General features: G+C 44.9%; 1 protein-coding gene across 2 annotated transcripts in view; it reads left to right on the forward strand.

The window, feature by feature from the left end:
• MTOR (mechanistic target of rapamycin (serine/threonine kinase)) overlaps window positions 1–18,922 on the forward strand; it is a 160,412-nt gene that overhangs the window by 92,042 nt on the left and 49,448 nt on the right. For both annotated transcript variants that reach the window (XM_011996603.1, XM_011996602.1), the window contains exons 29-30: window positions 13,511–13,586; window positions 17,236–17,375. In XM_011996603.1, the coding sequence (XP_011851993.1) occupies window positions 13,511–13,586; window positions 17,236–17,375 (216 nt within the window). The remainder of the gene's footprint in view (window positions 1–13,510; window positions 13,587–17,235; window positions 17,376–18,922) is intronic.

Raw genomic sequence — 18,922 nt, forward strand, 5'->3', positions numbered from 1 at the left:
CCATGTTGGTCAGGCTGGTCTTGAACTCCTGACCTCAGGTGATCCGCCTGCCTCGGCCTCCCAAAGTGCTGGGATTACAGGCGTGAGCCACCGCGCCCGGCCTCGGTTTGTGCTTTTTTGTGTATCTGCTACTATAAACTGTAAGCTCTGTGAATGCAAAGAATATGTTTGTCTTATTTTCCACAGTACCTCTAGCATCTAGCACTTAGCATAAAGCCTAAGACAAAATACATACTAAATTAGAACTTGTCAAATGAAATAATGAATTCCAAACAGAAGGTTCTCTTGCCCCTACATATCTATTATGGAGACTTATAGTCTCTCTCCATGGACGTTTCCAGTGTTTCACTGTGGTAAAGTCTTCATTGTAGGGCATCACATTCTGTCCTGCATGGGGCCAGTTTTCCTTCTTTAGGTCTTAGTCATAGAATCAAAGAAAGTGAAAACTGGGAGAGGTGAGATCCTTTGTTTCAACCCTCTTTTTAATTTTTATTTTATTTGTTCATTTATTTTGAGATGGAGTCTTGCTCTGTCGCCTAGGCTTGAGTGTAGTGGTGGGATCTCAGCTCAGTGCAACCTCCGCCTCCCGGATTCAAGCAGTTCTCCTGCCTCAGCCTCACGAGTAGCTGGAATTATAGGTGCCCACCACTACATCCAGCTTCAACCCCATTTTTTAAATTAATAACTTGAGATAGCTTCCTTATTGTATAATATATTGTATACATATTCCTAGACATCACCAGGCCGTGTCTCATCACTCTTTTTTACTTATGAAGACAATGAACAAGAGGACCACAGAGTATCTGGGATCAGGTTTTATCCCTCTCCTGTTTATTCCGGAAGCCTGTGTAAATGACATATCTGATTACTTCAACCTGTACTGGCCCAAGGGGCCACATGCAACAGCTAATGTTGACAAAATGAAGGAAGTAACATGTCCCCATAAAAACTGCCTTATTTCGGGCAGGCAAGGTGGCTCACACCTGTAATCCCAGCACTTTGGGAGGCCAAGACGGGCGGATCACAAGGTCAAGATATTGAGACCATCCTGGCCAACATGGTGAAACCCCATCTTTATTAAAAATACAAAAAATAGCTGGGTGTGGTGGCGCACTCCTGTAGTCCCAGCTGCTTGGGAGGCTGAGGCCAGAGAATCGCTTGAACACGGGAGGCGGAGGTTGCAGTGAGCCGAGATCGCACCACTGCACTCCAGCCTGGCGACAGAGCGAGACTCCATCTCAAAAAAAAAAAAACTGCCTTATTTCTGGGCAGCCATAGTCCCCATATTTTATCCCCAGTAACCTAACAAAGCTTATCTGTCCCCAAAGGGGAATCAAATGTCCATTATATTGCAATTTCAGTAAATCACCCTTAGCTAGAGACAAGACCTTGTCAGGGGTTGCAGGACAAGATCACATGTCCACCCCCCAAGCTGCTCTCTTAATTACAGAGCTTCTCTTTGGGTTAGACACCTCCACCCTGACTTAGGCACTACAAACTGGAAAACAGGCCTGGTCATTCTTTAAGAATGTTAGAGGATTTGTGCCAGTTATGCCTGAGCAACCAATTAATGGCAAGGGTGACTGGGTTTTACAGTCTGCAGGCAAGGGACTAAATGGCAAAGAAAATCCACTCTTTGTCTTGATTCTAAACACATGTTTTCAAGGTGTCAATATTGTGTTGCTTGAAAGTATGAGTCCTGCTTTTACAGTTGTTTCCTGGCTTCCAGAAAAGGTATGCGGTCCTTTTCTTTTTCTGTACCTCTGCTGGAAGAAAAGGCAGTCAGTCCACAGAAGTGAGGTTTTGCTCACAGCAAAACACATTCCAGGTCAGGTGCAGTGGCTCACTCCTGTAATCCCAGCACTTTGGGAGGCCAAGACAGGAGGATTGCTTGAAGCCAGGAATTCAAGACCAGCCTGGGTAACATAGCAAGACCCTGTCTCTATAAAAAAATTGAGTGGGGCATGATGGCATGTTCCTGTGGTCTCAGCTACTCAGGAGGCCAGGGCAGGAGGATCCCTTGAGTCCAGGAATTTGAGGCTGCAGTGAGCTATGATCACACCACTGCACTCCAGTGTGGGCAACAGAATAAGACCCTATCTCAAAACAAACAAAAAACCACATTCCAAACTTCTGGGTTCGTGCTGACTTCAGAAGGGCCAGTGTGCCTCTAGGAATCTGTGCCCTTTATAGAAAAGCTCCACGCAGCAAAGAGTAGGAAAGAAGAGCAAAAGCAGAAGCAGATTGTTATCTTTTGCTGTAGCCTATCTTTTTTTTTTTTAATTGCCTTTTAGATTCAGCCCAAGAGGCCAGATCTCTCACCACTCATCAGTAGAGCATGCATTTACTTCCAGCTGCTGTCAAGACTTCCCACAGGGTCACTGTAACAGCTTGCCTTTGTAGAGTGTCTTACAAACCCCGGGGAAGGTTCTTCAGTGGAGAAACCTTGCCATCAGTGAGGAATTGTAAGAAGAGAAGAGTTCTGGGGTTTCTCCTAAAGCTGACCAAAAAGACAGAGGGGCTTTTGTTACAAAACCAGACCCTTCTAAGGGGAGAAACTTGCTGTGTTTCAGTGGTATCCCTAAACTCATCTACAGAAGCTAGCTTATCCTTCGGACTACCTGGAGATTTAATGGAACTGCTCTTATGCTGACTGAGAGAAACTGCTTCTGATTTTTATATGACACTGGGGGAGGGAAAGAAACTGCTGGCAGTTACACTGTGTCCCAGTGCTGTGAAACCTTGAATTGTATGCTGCATCCCAATTTCAGAGATGTTAAGGTGTGAAAAAAGTGTGTCTTAGAACTAATTAAATCTAGTAGGTGCTGGACTGTGTCTCATGGCCACCTCTGACTGTTCATCCAGTGACAATAGGATGTATCCAGTAGGGGCACCACTGGTCTCTCCAAACATTTTTGTACTTTTCACTGGCTGTGAATCCTGGGAATCCAGTTATAGAGTGCCACAGTTCTCTTCCATAAGGCTTCCATTACCAAGAAGGTAGGCATGGTTTTTTCTTTTCCCTGAACCCAGAATGGGCATCATTATTCCTACACTGTGGCCCAGCTTCTTAATAGAGTGGAAGACCAGCTCACATCTGCTTCTACAATTAAATGTGAAGAGTTAGAAGCTGCCAGATCACTAGGTGCCAGCTCGTTTAAGTTTTGTTTCCCAACTTTATCCACATAGTGGACTGAGTCAGAGTTCTTGGACATTCAGAAGCCAAGAAATCAGGACTCTACCCAAAATATCAACTCAGTTTTGAGTCAAGAGAGATGCACATTAGCTTTGGAGTCACTCTATCAGCCTACCCCTTTTGCTCCTTTTCCCCATCTTTTTCCTGACTGCTGCTTCTTTCTAATAGACTGTCTCAAAGCTCTTCATTTCTCTCTGGATGTGAAGAAGCAGAAAGGGGGAGAAGAACCTGCAGGCATCACCAGAAAAGGAGCAGTGCTCATTGTTGTAGAATAAAAAGATAATGGCCAATTTGTCAAGAAGTGTTGACAAGAAAGATAAAGTTGGAAGTAATTAACTGGCTGACATGCTGGGAGCGACGTGCCTGCCAATAGCTCCCTAAATCAGCCAGAGCCTTGGAAATGTGACAGCCATTCATCATTTTTACAACACGCCTCTGACAGGCTCCTCGGTTGCAAACCCAGCCAGCAAAAGTCGTGTGCTTTCACATTCTGGGGTTGTGTACCTCTCTCTGCCTTATTCTGGGTTGTGCTAAGGTACCTGGGCCCTACATCCAACCAGGAGATGCCTGGAGACAGTGAGTCAAATGGGCCAGCTTGCCAGCTCATCGCTGGGCAGTATTTCTCTCCGGGGCTGGGCACTAGGATCCCCAGAGCTGACTCTGTAAACTTCTGCAGGACAGTTCCCTTAGCATAGAGAGTGCCGAATGTGAGCTCATCAGCAGCACTCCTGGTGACCTGGTATCTAACTAGTGCTGCTGCTAACCAGCCATGGGATCTTTCAGTGGGAGGAAATGGGTATGCAGCCAGTAAAAGCAATTATGAAGACTGAATGGAGTGGAAATGTGAAAGGCAGCATACAAAATTGTATATATGCTTTTATCACCAATATGTATAAAATATGCATTTATACAGAATATGCACAGATAAAAGTATCTTGGAAAGGTGATTATATTATAATCAACTTCTCCATTTTTTTCTTTTTAAAAAGTGATACTTCCACTCACCAATCTTGAAAAGATATTTTTTTGCACACGCGCCCCCTCCCCCCCATGCATTTCCTAATAACAACTGTTAACTATTCTACCCTCTTTATTCCAAGGGCTCACACCACCTCACATACAGATTTAGCGTGTCCTGTAGGTACTATGACAGACAAACCATTTAAACTGTGACCACACAGAAAGAAGGATGAAGACATAGTAAGAATTCTTGTTATTCTTAGGCCACTCTGAGCCTGAGACATCAGGAATCTTTTGTTTTTGGAGACAGGGTCTCCACACAGTCTGGAGTGCAGTGGTGCAATTGTAGCCCACTGCAGCCTCACACTCGTGGGCTCAAGCGTTCCTCCCGCCTTAGTCTCCCAAATAGCTAGGACTGCAGGCACAGATCACCTCATCCAGCTAATTTTTAAATTTTTTGTAGATTTGAAGTCTTGCTGTAGATTTGAAGTCTTGCTCGGGCTGGTCTTGAATTCCTGTCCTCAAGCAATCATCCTGTCTCAGCCTCCCAAGGTGGTGGGATTACAGGCATGAGCCACCACGCCTAGCCAAGGAAACCTATTTTGACTGTCTGAAGCTGGCCACCTCTGTTGCACCAAACCTGTTTTATCTTGGTGCGTTAGGTCCCCAAGAGCTCCTAGGACACCAAATGCCCCAGCTTTGAAACCTTGTAACAGGGCCAGCCTTCTCTTAATATGTAAAGTTCTTTTTCCTGAGTTCTGGCCCTGCCAGACCCAGAGGTTCTGTCTTCATCATCTGATTCTGGCTTTGTCTCCCTTCACTTCCCCTCCTGTCTGCATTCCAGCAGCCCTCCCGACCTTCTGCCCTGTCACTTTTCAGATGTTTTCATTTTGCCTCTGTCTGCACTGCTGTCCTTTCCCTTCTAGATTAGTCTGTTCATGCTTGAGTTTCCCAGACCATTCTCCTGTTCCCAGATTCCCAAAGTAGCTTCCTGATAAAGACATCAGGGCCTAGCCAACCCCAGATCTCCCTGGCCCTAGAAGGAATCAGATTATTTGGTTTTTAATCCTGTGTTGGGCACAGAGCTAAGCCTCAGTGCTAGGAGAAGTGACAGGAGGATCTCAAGCAGTTAACACTCTATGAGAGAAACTGCTTGATACAGTGATTAGGACCCAAAGCAGTGTCCAGGGTGGCCTCAGTGTGGCTGGTTAGGCCACTTTAGTCAGACCTGTCACAGCCCCATCAGCTGTGATGCATGTGTCACCAGCCTAGGGCCAGGGGAATTCAGAGAATTCTTACTTGACAGGGAACCAAATGAAACGCAGACTGTGGTCTGCACTAGAAATAGACAGGAGAAAGAAGGCCCACGGGCATCTGGGAAGCCAGTGGGTGTGTTCTCATACATTCCTGATGGGAGCACTGGGGAAGCCTGAATGTTCCCCCAGATGTGCCTGCAGATGCTCCTTGCTGCCTGAGGACTTTCCGACAGGTGCGGCCGTGTGTGGAAGAGTCTTGCATCACTTCGCTCTGAACAGCCCAGAGGTCACATGGCACCAAGGCTGAGGGATGAGGGTGATAACCAAGTGGGCCACGCAAGGAGGTACTACCAGGCCAAGTTACTGTGGACTCAACATCTGTCCAGAAGCCTGTGGAGCCATGACTGAGGACACCTCCAGAGACGGTGTTCTCCAGGTTTCTCTTCAGGTGGCAGGAAAGGCATTTAGACTGCTTTGCTGTGGGTCAGCATTAAGTCCTTGAGCAGTTAATGACCTACTCTTTCGGTCAATCTCATCCTCCTCCAATAAAAGGCAGTGAGGGGGCTGGGCACAGTGGCTCATGCCTGTAATCCCAGCACTTTGGGAGGCTGAGGCAGTTAGATCATTTGAGGTCAGGAGTTCAAGACCAGCCTGGCCAACATGGTGAAAACACGTCTCTACTACTAAAAATACAAAAATTAGCTGGGCGGTAGTGGCACGCACCTGTAATCCCAGCTACTCAAGAGTCTGAGGCACGAGAATCCTTAAGCCTGGGAAGCTGAGATTGCGTTGAACCGAGATTGCGCCACTGCATTCCAGTCTGGGCGACAGAGTGAGACCCTGTCTCAAAAAAAACGCCGCTAGGGAGAGCCTGAAAGGGAAGAGCTGTGGGGAGGCAGCAGGCCCCACTGCCCATGTGAGCTGCTCTACTGTCACTCCTGACAGGGCCTCTGCTGGGGGAAGCGCCTGCACAGCCGAATCACCAGCTGCTCAGCTCACACGCTTGCCCTGCCTTGGGAACGAGGTTTCTGGGTAGTGGGGTTAAGATGCTTGGCGTAATGGTGTGATGTTTGCTATAGGAAGGCAGCAAGGCAATTTCTTAGTATTAGTTCTGCTCAGCTCTAGAAAATGTTTTCCTTAATTGCCAAGAACTTTCCCAACTCAGTTCAAAACTCGAATTTGATTAAAGGAGGCTCTGCAATTCAGCCTCCTTTAATCAAAATTCAATCTTGGGCTGGGGTGGGGAGAGTGAAGAATGAATGAGAATGAGTATGTCTGTACAGTGGCCTCCTTCTGCTCCTGATACCCAGGTTCACCATGTTCTCCTTTCCACCTGTCTTCATTGTCTTCCTAACTCCAGGGTCAGTTGTGGGCTCTGGGTTCTATTATGCAGATAGGCAGTTTCTGTTTGTTCTGCAGATTCACAACTGTATAATAGCAACTGGATGTTATCACTGGAAAATGGAGTGATAACTCCATTTTAATACTGCACACCCGTGTTAGGGAGGCAGTGAGAATCACTAGTTTAGAAAATTCTTGGGACTCAGTGCTCTTTTCCTTTGGCCTCAATGTGTGTCAAAAGGAGATGGGAAATCTGGTTGACCTGTCATTTCTGCACACTGTTGTAGGCACGTTGCTGGCAAGCCTCAGTCTCTCTAAACTTGTTTGTGTTCAGATCTTTTCCACCAAACCAGCATCAGCAGGGTCTGGTTTGTGGTGTTAAGTATTCCTCTTCTGTTGGGCTGGGGCTTTGAACAGTTTGCCCTTTATAAGCCTGCAGCATTAATAGGGAACGACTGAGGGGCACACAATGGAGTGTTTATAGAATGGGCTTTATAAAACTCCCAGCTGCCCTGTAAAACAAGAGTTTCTCACTAAGGGGGCTTTTGAGCAAAGGCGAATTCTTCACAGGAGCCAAACATACAGTCTCTCCCTTCAGTCTCATAAAAACCACATCTCAGTAGAAAAGGGACATAATTCAAAGGACAGCTTTGTATCACCCAGGTAGGCAGGAGACCTGGGACTTAGTGGCTGTGAACTCCTGCATTTTCACAGAGGCTTGCTTGTCCTGCACTTTGCAGCCTGAACTATAAGCCTGGCTGTCTTTGAAAAGCCTGCTGTGGTGGCTTGCTGACTTGTCACGTGGGAGACTGGAGGCATATTAGTAGCTTCTGGAAGGAAATAAAAAATGTGAGATGGGAGCTTGGGAGTAAGAGGGGAATGTTAGTGAGGAAGTTAAAATGAAGGCACAGGAGGGCTCCCTTCACCTGCACAATGAGTTCTAGAGACAGAGTTAATGGAAACATCCCACCCATTGCTCATGCTCATTCATTTTACACCTCATTCCTGGGTGCCTACTGATGCCAAGAGGAGAAAGCTAAGACACTGCCCCGTCCCTCCCATTGCAGAGCTTGCAGTATACCCTTCATTATTACTTAAGATACTTTTTTTTCTTTACCTCAACATGGCACTAAAGATACTTTTCAGTGGTAACATTTTTAAGAGAAAGTCACCTTTTAAGGGAAAGCAACAGCCTGTGACCTACTGGGCCATGTTTTCTTCATATATAAAATGAGAATATTAATAATAGTTTCACAGGGTCGAAATAATACATAGAAACATAAGTGCAGTGCCTGGCACATATGGTGAGCTCTCTTTTTTTTTTTCTTTTTGTGACAGAGTCACGCTCTGTCACCCAGGCTGGAGTGCAGTGGCACGATCTCGGCTCACTGCAAGCTCCACCTCCCGGGTTCATGTCATTCTTCTGCCTCAGCCTCCCCAGTAGCTGGGACTACAGGTGCACACCACCGTGCCCGGCTAATTTTTTGTATTTTTTAGTAGAGACGGGGTTTCACCGCATTAGCCAGGATGGTCTCGATCTCCTGACCTCGTGATCCACCTGCCTCAGCCTCCCAAAGTGCAGGGATTACAGGCGTGAGCCACCGCACCTGGCCTCTCTTCTTACTTTGGTATCTTGTTGTATCTTTTTGTTGCCTCCCATGATGGAGTGCCAGAAGGCATGGAGGAAGAAGAAAAAATGAAGATCCCAAACAAGATAACAGACTCTCTTGATCACCAGGATTAATAAGCCTGCTCACTTCACTGTCCAGAGCGTCCACATCCATAATTAGTATTCTCCAGCAGCCTTAGAGGCGTGCATGGGAACTCCTCAGAAGGAAATAAGAGAAATGTAGCTTAGGGAGAAAGTCCTGTAGGAAATTAAAGAGGAAAAGGGGGAAGAGGAAATAAATACACAGGGCAATAGCAGCTGGTTTGCTAAAAATCTCTTTATTCTTTGAACAATCAAGAGAGTAGGTATGGCTGGGCGTGGTGGCTCATGCCTATAATCCTAACAATTTGGGAGGCTGAGACAGGCAGATCACTTGAGCTCAGGAGTTTGAGACCAGCCTGGGCAACATGGCAAAACCTCATTTCTACTAAAAATACAAAAAAAAAATAGCTGGATGTGGCGGTGTAGGCCTTTGAGAGGCTGAGGTGGGAGGATTGCGTGAGTCCAGGAGGTGGAGGTTGCAGTGAGCTGAGATCGCACCATTGCATCCCAGCTTGGATGACAGAGTCAGACCCTGTCGTGAAAAAGAGAGAGTGCCAGGCGAGGTGGCTCACATCTGTAATCCCAGCACTTTGGGAGACCAAGGCAGACAGATCACCTGAGGTCAGGAGTTCAAGACTAGCCTGACCAACATGGCAAAACCCCATCTCTACTAAAAATACAAAAAATAGCCAGGTGTGGTGGTGGGCACCTGTAATCCCAGCTACTTGGGAGGCTGAGACAGGAGAATCGCTTGAACCCAGGAGGCAGAGGTTACAGTGAACTGAGATTGCGCCATTGCACTCTAGCCTAGGCGACAGAGTGAGACTCCATCTCAAAAAAAAAAGAGAGTGGATATGGACAGTGTCCTTCTTACCTTCAGGTTCTCAAATCAGAGAGAAATTAATTTCTCAGAATGAGGGTGTTAATTTTTCATGAGTTTAGTCAAAGTTGTAATTTTTCTTTTTTTTTTTTTTTAGACGGTGCCTTGCTTTTGTCACTCAGGCTGGAGTGCAGTGTGCGATCTCGGCTCACTGCAACCTCCGCCTCCTGGGTTCAAGCGATTCTCCTGCCTTAACCTCCCGAGTAGCTGCGATTACAGGCATCTGCCACCATGCTCGGCTAATTTTTATATTTTTAGTAGAGATGGGGTTTCACCATGTTGACCAGCCTGGTCTCGAACTCCTGATCTCATGATCTGCCCGCCTCAGCCTCCCAAAGTGCTGGGATTACAGGCATGAGCCACCGCGCCTGGCCAAAGTTATAATTTTTTAATGATTATGTTTTTACTGCTCAATAAGAGCTTATCATGAATTCCAAGGTGCCCCCCCCAAGTTCAATGGCCACTGGTAAAGGCCTGGTCCTGTTGCCCTCTTTCCTGCCCACTGAGCTCTGTCTGCAGCCTGACCTGCCCCCACACATTCAAATGGGAAATATTGTACAAATAAGTCATTGGACTCTCTTTTTTTTTTTTTTTTTTTTTTTTGAGATGGAGTTTCGCTCTTGTTGCCCAGGCTGGAGTGCAGTGGCATAATCTTGACTCACTGCAACCTTTCCAGATTCAAGTGATTCTCCTGCCTCAGCCTCCCGAGTAGCTGGGATTACAAGCGTGTGCCACAACACCTGAGTAATTTCTGTATTTTTAGTAGAGATGGGGCTTCACCATGTTGGCCAGGCTGGTCTCAAACTCCTGACCTCAGGTGATCCTCCTACCTTGGCCTCCTAAAACTCTGGGATTACAGGCATGAGCCACCACGCCTGGCCTGGACTCTCTCTTAAAGGAGTTAGGGCCATATGTTTTTACATTTTTAATTTGCAAAGCTATGCTGGTCAGTCCTTAGAGGTCGTATATCAAGGCCGTAGCTGTATATTAAGGTAAAATTTGTTTCTCCTTTGAGGTCCCTAATCACTACTTCCTAATTTTGATCAGTTTGTGGTAAACTCATTTTTTATGCACTGTAATAATTGGGAAGGTGGATTAGGAAAAGACTTGTGTTTGCTTTTGTTTTTGTTGTTTTGTCCTCAGAATGAGTCAAGCTTTGGTAATGTTAAAATTTAAAAATAGGCTGGAGGCCAGGTGCAGTGTCTCATACCTGTCATCCCAGCACTTTGGGAGGCCGAGGCCAGAGGATTGCTTGAACCAGGAGATTGAGGCTGCAGTGAGCCATGATTGTGCCACTAACTTCAGCCTGGATGACAGAGCAAGATCCTGTCTCTTTAAAAAAGAAAGAAAGAAGAAAAGAAAAGAGAATGTTTTCCAGAACACAAGATTGAAGGCAGTTGTTAGAACTCCTGGATTTTTTTTTTTTTTTTAATAGAGATGGGGTCTCACTCTGTTGCCCAGGCTGGTTTCAAACTCCTGAGCTCAAGCAATCCTCCTGCCTCAGCCTCCCAAAGTGCTGGTATTACAGGCATGAACCACTGCGCCCAGCCACTGGCTTTCTTTTTTTCCTGTTTTCTTATGCTTTCAAAATCTTTATTTGGCTTCAAGGAACTAGATAATCCCAAATCTACACCTAGTAATATTATTAGTACAGTTTTCTCAGCCCCATGTGATTGGGCACAAAGCCCAGTACCTGACTTATGGGGGCCAAGAGGCATTGGGAACTGCTTCCCAATGAACCTACAGTGTAGTAGGTTCCTTTAGACTTGCTTTTCATTCTCAGCTTAGAAAAACTCATATAGGGCCTCCTAAAAGAAACCATCATGCGATGGTTTCACTCTGAAATTAAAAACATCTCTGAATTTTGTAGCAGGCTAACTTATGGAGCATATTCTAACTTATGGAGCTCATTGCCTTGCTTAGTACCAGCTCAAGAAGCACCAGCCCCATAGCTTCCCCAACAAATCTGGAGCGTAGAACCTAGATACTGGACACTCAAACAGTTCTACTCAGGAAACATTTGGAATTCACAGTGATGACTTCCTAGTCCTAACTTAAGTCTCCACCGTAGGTGTATGTTATTCCTGCAGACAAGCATATAACTGTGTTTTAGCAGCTTTTATGCTTGGACAAACATAGGTGAAGGACCTGCTTAGCAATTTCATGTTCATTGTTTAATTCCCTGAAGAACCCTCTGAAGGAGGAGGTGGTATTAGCCCTGTTTCATAGATAAGGAATTTACATTCAAAAAAGATGACTTAAATATGTCCTACTATGTACCCAAAAAAATGAAAATTAAGATGTTTAAAACAACTTATTTATGATCACACAGTTTATAAGTGGCAGAATTAGACCTCCAGAAAGTTAAACCCAAATTTTGATCCTTTTGTATTCATTTATGTATGATGATTGGGTTTTTACCATCACATGTGGTGAGATGTGTCTCCCTCAAGCTTGTTATCACGTCAGCATGTGATCAGTCTGATCATGGGGGAAAACCCTGTCTTCTGACTCCAAATCCAAGGCTGCTTCACCCCCAACTTATCCTTAACAAAGAGGCATAAGGTGCTTCATTTACTGTGGGAACTGTCCCGATTCCTGTGGGCCTTGGGGAAAATCCCTGCCTTTCCTGGGCTTTAGCTTCCCCGTTAGTGAAACAGGTCTGATAACACCTCTCCCTTCCCACTCTCTTAGGGATGCATGAGGTCAAAGAAGTGATGGATTGGAAAGGTTATTTGAAAACGCTTTGTAAATATGAGGCATTAGATTATTACTTTCACAAATGTTAGCTTCTTTAGATTTCTGGGCAATTTCTTTTGGTTTTATTGGAAGAAATGTGGCAGAATTTGGATTTTTAAAATAATATTTATAACAGCAATTTCTTGCCATATTGCCACATTGAACTCAAATCCTGGAATTTCCCAAAACCACTTAAAAATTAATTCTGGTCAAGTAGACAGTTTGTACTCAAAGCAGTAAACTGGATCCTTGCTCATTAAACCAGTCTAGACTCCCAGGTTGATGTGTCACATTTTGCTCCCTGCCTTTAAACAGATATAATCATTGTGGTCTTGTGAATTTCTCAAGTGAGCTCCTTCATCCTCCCATCTTTTCCGTTCCTTCCATACCTCAGGCTTATATTTAGTGTTGAGCTTAGTTGCATAAGTTCCTATGGGAACAAGGATCTAAGCCCCCATGGCTCTTCTGCTTTCAAGGCCTCCTAGCAGCCTGTGATGAACCAACTCCAGGCACCAGGCCTCCCAGTGGCACTGCCCAGTTGTCCCAGTGTGGTAACAGTCCTCTAGCCTAAAGATGGCATGAGCAGAGCAGGGTGTCATTAGTGAAAAGCTTCTCTACAGTAGAGGCCAGTTCAAGTAACTCTAGATGTGGTCCCTTGGCAGCCTTCTGCAAAGGGTGGAAGGGAACAGCCCCTGAAGAGGGTCTTGGGAGGCATCTGAATTTGAAGGGGGTGGGCTCTGTCAGAACAGTCAGCATGGCTGCATTGCCACAGCTCCCAAGGTTCTGTCATTGACGTGCATAACCCAACCTTGGTGCCACCTCTGTGTTGCTCACAGAATCTGATGGTTTTGATTAATTTTGTTATTTCTACTACTGAAGGCAACTGATGAGAAGTTAAGACTTAAAAGTTCAGAGGAGCCAGGTGCTGTGGTGTGTGCCTGTAATACCAGCTACTCAGGAGGCTGAGGCAGGAGGATCACTTGAGCCCAGGAGTTCGACCAGCCTGGACAACATAGTGAGAGCTTTTCTCAAAACAAAAATGTTCAGAGGAGTCTCATATGATTGTGTAGTACAACAAGGATAATTTCATATCCAAGGTTTCTGATGTTTCAGAAGCAGACACATGTTGCTTGCCTGCCAGCATCTGAGAGGAAACCAGTCTATGCTCTTAAAGGAAGGGCCACAGAGCAGCAAAGATGAGTGTTCCCATTACTGACCCCCAGAATCAGGGGAGCAGACCAAAAACCTCTTTCAGATGAAACAATTTAAACTGAGCTTTCTGGATGGTAATAGATAATTGATACTCTTCCAACATCTGTAAGACATTGTCCTTGAAGTGCTGGTGAACCATCTGCCCACAAATGACCCCCACATCTCCCACCCTCAGACCTGTTGAGTGTAACTACCTTTTCCCTTTGTTTTCTCAGCATTAATAATAAGCTGCAGCAGCCGGAGGCAGCGGCCGGAGTGTTAGAATATGCCATGAAACACTTTGGAGAGCTGGTAAGCACCTCATTCTTTTTGGAAAAGCAGGAGGTAGAGACTTGGCTAGGGAGGTATAGGTCCTGACCTTCAGAAAGTTACTTTCCTTTTCTGTTTTTTCTCCAATTCATACCAGTCTGATGCTGACTTACCTATCTTCAGGATGAAAGAGATAAACTATGTCTGTAGGGACTCTCTTTCAGCTGAGATAAATCATGAGGGTAGATTTGAATATGCAGTAAGCACTGATTTTATCAAACTCTTAGCATGTGCCTGGCCCTTTGCTAAGTGTTTATATGCTTCATCTCATTTGGTCCTCACAACAGTGCTATGAAGTGGTTACTGCTGTTACCACATTTTACAGATGAGGAGACTGTGGTCCCAGCAGGTTAAGAACCAGTCTGAGCTGACAGAGTGAATAAATGACAGAACCAGGACTTGAACCAGGGCAGTCTGACATTAGAGCCAAGGCATTTGCCCCTGATCTGAGTTATCTTTGTGGGAGCTTGCATTGTGTCTAGGCCATGGTTAATCCTCATTAGATACTTAGGAAGACACCATGGCCAGTTCTTTAGAAAATATATGCTATAAGGCTGGGTACAGGGGCTCATGCCTGCAATCCCAGCACTTTGGGAGGCCAACGCAGGCAGATCACCTGAGATTGGGAGTTCAAGACCAGCCTGACCAACATGGAGAAACCCCGTCTCTACTAAAAATATAAAATTAGCTGGGTATTGTGGTGCATGCCTGTAATCCCAGCTACTCAGGAGGCTGAGACAGGAGAATCGCTTGAAACTGGGAAGCAGAGGTTACAGTGAGCTGAGATCACGCCATTGCCTGGGCAACAAGAGCGGAACTCCATCTCAAAATAAATAAATAAATTAATTAATTAATTAAATGCATGCTATAATTAATATCTGACATTGAGGGATTTTTGTGTTCATTATTGCTTACATAGCTGCTTCCCTATTGCCATCTCTGGCCTACCAGTATTTAAAATGTTTCTGTTATTCTTTGTGGTCTTGGCAGGGCATTTGATAACTTCTAAAATATGTAAAGCATCAACTTAATCAACTTAGCATTGAATTCCTAGAAGGTCAAGAAGCTCTAGGTCCATATATTTGATGAGGAACCTTTTATTAGTCATGTAGGTCGCTTACTGTGGTTTGCCTTGATCAGGAGCCCAGGATGTTAAAGTGAGAAAAATTGTGACTATTTAACAGGCTTTTGTTTGATCATACAGCATTTTGCCTCACAGAACACCTAGTAAATTAGAATGAAAGTTTTAAGGGAATCTTTTGCCACCTTTAGCACATATTATCTTTTTTCTTTTTTTTTTTTTTTTTTTTTTGTTGCCCAGGCTGGAGTGCAATGGCACGATCTTGGCTCACTGCAACCTCTGCCTCCTGGGTTCAAGTAATTCTTCTGCCTCAGCCTCTCTAGTAGCTGGGATTACAGGCATGCGCCACCACGCCCAGCTAATTTTGTATTTTAGGTAGAGACAGGGTTTCTCCATGTTGATCAAGCTGGTCTCAAACTCCCGACCTCAGGTGATCCTCCCACCTCGGCCTCCCAAAGTACTGGAATTACAGACGTGAGCCACCGTGCCCAGCCTTAGCATGTATTATCTGTAACTAGACTAAGACAACATTTCTCCAGATGATGGCAAAGTAAAAGAACTGTGTCTCATTCATCCTTGCCGCAATCCTTGTTTGCAGAGAGAAGTAAGTAGGGCGAGGGGGCACTTAATGTACTCCACCTAGATCAAGATGTTCTCTCCTTTGATATCCTTAGAGCTTAGATGCCAGTAAGTGCTGATTGAGACAAGGACTCCGCAGACATCTGGTATTCAGGTGATCTGCCAGCAGATGGTTTATACCCTATACTCAGAATGCCAGCCTTCAATGAAAGTTTCTCCATCTTCAGGTTCCAAAGGTGGCCATTAGCTCTAGGATTATTGCTAAACCCGTGGTGGATTTTCTGTTATATTTAGGTAGCTGAATCATATTAAGCTTGACAATGGTTTGCTTTTTCTTGGCAGAGCCGGTGCTTTCTCAGCACAATTTATGTAACAGCAATCTCATTAGAATTTTGTGTGATTCATTGCTTAAACCTTATAGTTTCTGCAATCTATTTTAATTCAAAATATCCTGCCCTCTAATTGACCCACTCCATATGCTGCCCCCTCTCCCCTCTGCTTGTTCATGCTGAGTGTATGCCACACATTAGTCACCAGCTCTTTTTTTTTTCTTTTCCACCCAGTATAGAAATTTGAGATGAGAAATTTACCAGTGCTTTTAAATTTTACGCTGTTTTTGTAGTCTGTCTTTTCTGAGTTTTCTATTTTGTATTTTGGCATAATAGGTATTATTTTGGACAGGCTTGAAAAATGAAGTTGAGATAGCTTGCCTTACATGGAGCCAGATATGCCCATTTTGACAAATTCCACTGATGTTGGGCAAAGACTTCATGGCAGCAAAATTAGTCTAGGGGCAGCAGAGGGCACTGGCTCTGCCAGAAAGAACCAGATGGGGGGATGTAGGTACAAGGGAACAATCTCCAGCATAAATGACCTCTTTTCAGAGGTTCAAGAAGAAAAGGTTATTTTAGACAGCTTAGCGGAGTAGTTGTTAGTCTACATACTGTACAAACATCAGTTTAATTTAGAAAGGGGAAGAGGGTAATGGGAGAAACTAGTATGGGCCCTGCATTATATCATACAAATTTCACTGCAGAATCATATTGTTGTTAAAGAAATCCCTAGAGAGCCACTACCCTTGCCTGTGCAAAAATACTCATTTATTGAGCTGATGATGAAGTAGCCCAGGAGAGAAACTGAGATGGAGGGCACATAAAATAGTCTCCTGATCATTTAGAGAGTCATAGTCTGTAACTTTCAGACTGTAGCACCTCCTACTCACGTGGACAACACCCAGTTTCAGCGTGGCACACCATCTGCTAGGGTAATGCAATCCCTCCTTTGGCCCCTGACACTGGTAAACCTGCCAAGCACTGAGCAGGAGAGAACATTAGATGGGAGACTCTAGAAGAATAGGGGAAAGACTTTCCAAAAAATTTTAAATGGTGGTGTTATATTTTAAATTATTATTTCCTGAAAGTTTAAAAATGCATTAAGAAATGCAGAGAATCAAGAGCTTTAAAAAAGTGAGTTGTTCTCCTCCAGCAAACATGCAGATGAGGCCTGGTCTTTCTGGCCCCATCAGGAAAGCAGCTGCCATCCCTGTCAAGTAGCCCAGTGTCAGCACTCCAGCAGATCGGAGTGATGGCATCTTTGCAGCAGCTCTGGTGCTGTGGTCGGCGTTTTCTGCTAACCCTAAACGATTTCCCCTGTCCTCATGTCCCCACATCCTGGTGTGTTCTGATGACCCATGTGTCTGGGAAGGAAATAATGGGGGAGGAGTATGGCCTGACCTCTGCTGTCAGATAATCCCAGAATCATTCTATCCATGTGCCAAGGAACCAGCATTTCCACCTTCCCCAAACAGCACTCCTCCAGATTGTCTGAAGTTCTTTTTAATCCAAGCCCAGACATAACTGATAGGTGACATGTCATGCGTACAACATTTCCATGGAAAGAGAGTATGTGGATTAAAAAATGTGATCCCTTCTCTTCACCTCACAGCAGTCTTCTTTCTTTCCCATGCGACAGGAGATCCAGGCTACCTGGTATGAGAAACTGCATGAGTGGGAGGATGCCCTGGTGGCCTATGACAAGAAAATGGACACCAACAAGGATGACCCAGAGCTGATGCTGGGCCGCATGCGCTGCCTCGAGGCCCTGGGGGAATGGTGAGCTTCCTAGGATGATGGCATGTGTGGCTGCCAGAGACTTCATCACTTTGATCTTTGGATTTGAAAGGAAGGCTTCCCCCAAACGGAGTTCTCACTTCAGACTCATTTTCTTCCACTTGATACTTCTCAGAAATCATCTTTCACTTTTGGTGTTTTTCTCTCTCCATTCTATCTCAGCTACTAAGTAGCAAGGCCTTCACTTAAACTTTACAATGTTCTAGGACAGGACAGCCTTAGGGGTGCTCCTGGGATCTACTTCTCCTATGTACTCTGCTGATCTTTACTGACCCAGTGAAGAGGTCATATTCTTACTTGGCAACCTTGATTTTTTAAATTAGCTCTTGCAAATGCTTTTAGGAAAGAAGAACAGTGACTACCCTCTTCAGGTGCTTCATCTATATCAGATGCTTACTGTGTGTCCAGCACTATGCCAGGCTCCAAGGAAACAAAAGACACAAGAAAATAGGCCTTTCCTTTGAGGTTGATGAGACAGGCACATTAACAGAGGGTTATTATAGCCTGAGAGGATGTTGATAATGGTATGAGCCACGCTACCTTGAAAGCCCAAAGGAGGAAGCAGGGTGATCTTGCAGTACTTCTGGAGGAAAGACTGAGAGTTAGGAGACAGATAAAGGAGAAGGGAAGGGGGAGACAGGTACTCCAGGTGGAAGCAACAGTAATGCGTAACTGAGAACATTTAGCTAGGTTTTGATTTGGAGAGTTGCTTGGGAATGTTGAAGGAAAAAAATGGCCTCCATTCTGTTTCCAGCAACAAGTACAACTTTTAAAAAATAGTTAAAATAAAATGCTATATTATCATTGTTAAACTCTTTAACTGCAGTTTTAAATGACTAAAACAGGCTGGGTGCAGTGGCTCACGCCTGTAATCCCAGCCCTTTGGGAGGATGAGGCAGGCAGATCATTTGAGGTCAGGAATTTGAGACCAGCCTGGCCAACATGGCGAAACCCCGTCTCCACTAAAAATAAAAAATTAGTTGGATGTGTTGATGCAGGCCTGTAATCCCAGCTACTCGGGAGGCTGAGGCAGGAGGGTCACTTGAACCTGGGAGGCAGAGGTTGCATTGAGCTGAGATTGCACTGCACTCCAGCCTGGGTGACAGAGCGAGACTCTGTCTCAAAAAAATAAATAAAAATAAATAAAAAACAAAAATAAATGACTAAAAGTGCCATGCTACCTCCCGACTAGTGGATTATCCCAACTTTCTCTGGAACATGATACTTAGGGTCCACTGTTCCTTCATTCAGCTAGTAACTATCAAGTGTGTATTCATTGCTAGTATCTATGCCAGGCCCTAGGGACACAGCTGTGAGCAAGACAGTCACAGCCCCTGCATTTCCAGCTTACAGGATAGACAACCAGGCTGTTGTAATACATTGTGATACCATCAGTGAAGAAGCCCAGGGGGCTGTGGGTAATAGGAAGCACCCTAATCAGCCTTGGAAGATATCAGGAGGAAATGATATCTAAGTTGGACCTGTACAGTGAGGAGCACAGTATGGGGGATTTTTTTTTTTTTTTTTTT

The sequence above is a fragment of the Mandrillus leucophaeus genome, unplaced genomic scaffold (assembly GCF_000951045.1).
Source record: "Mandrillus leucophaeus isolate KB7577 unplaced genomic scaffold, Mleu.le_1.0 Scaffold52, whole genome shotgun sequence".
NCBI classification, from domain to species: Eukaryota; Metazoa; Chordata; class Mammalia; order Primates; family Cercopithecidae; genus Mandrillus; species Mandrillus leucophaeus.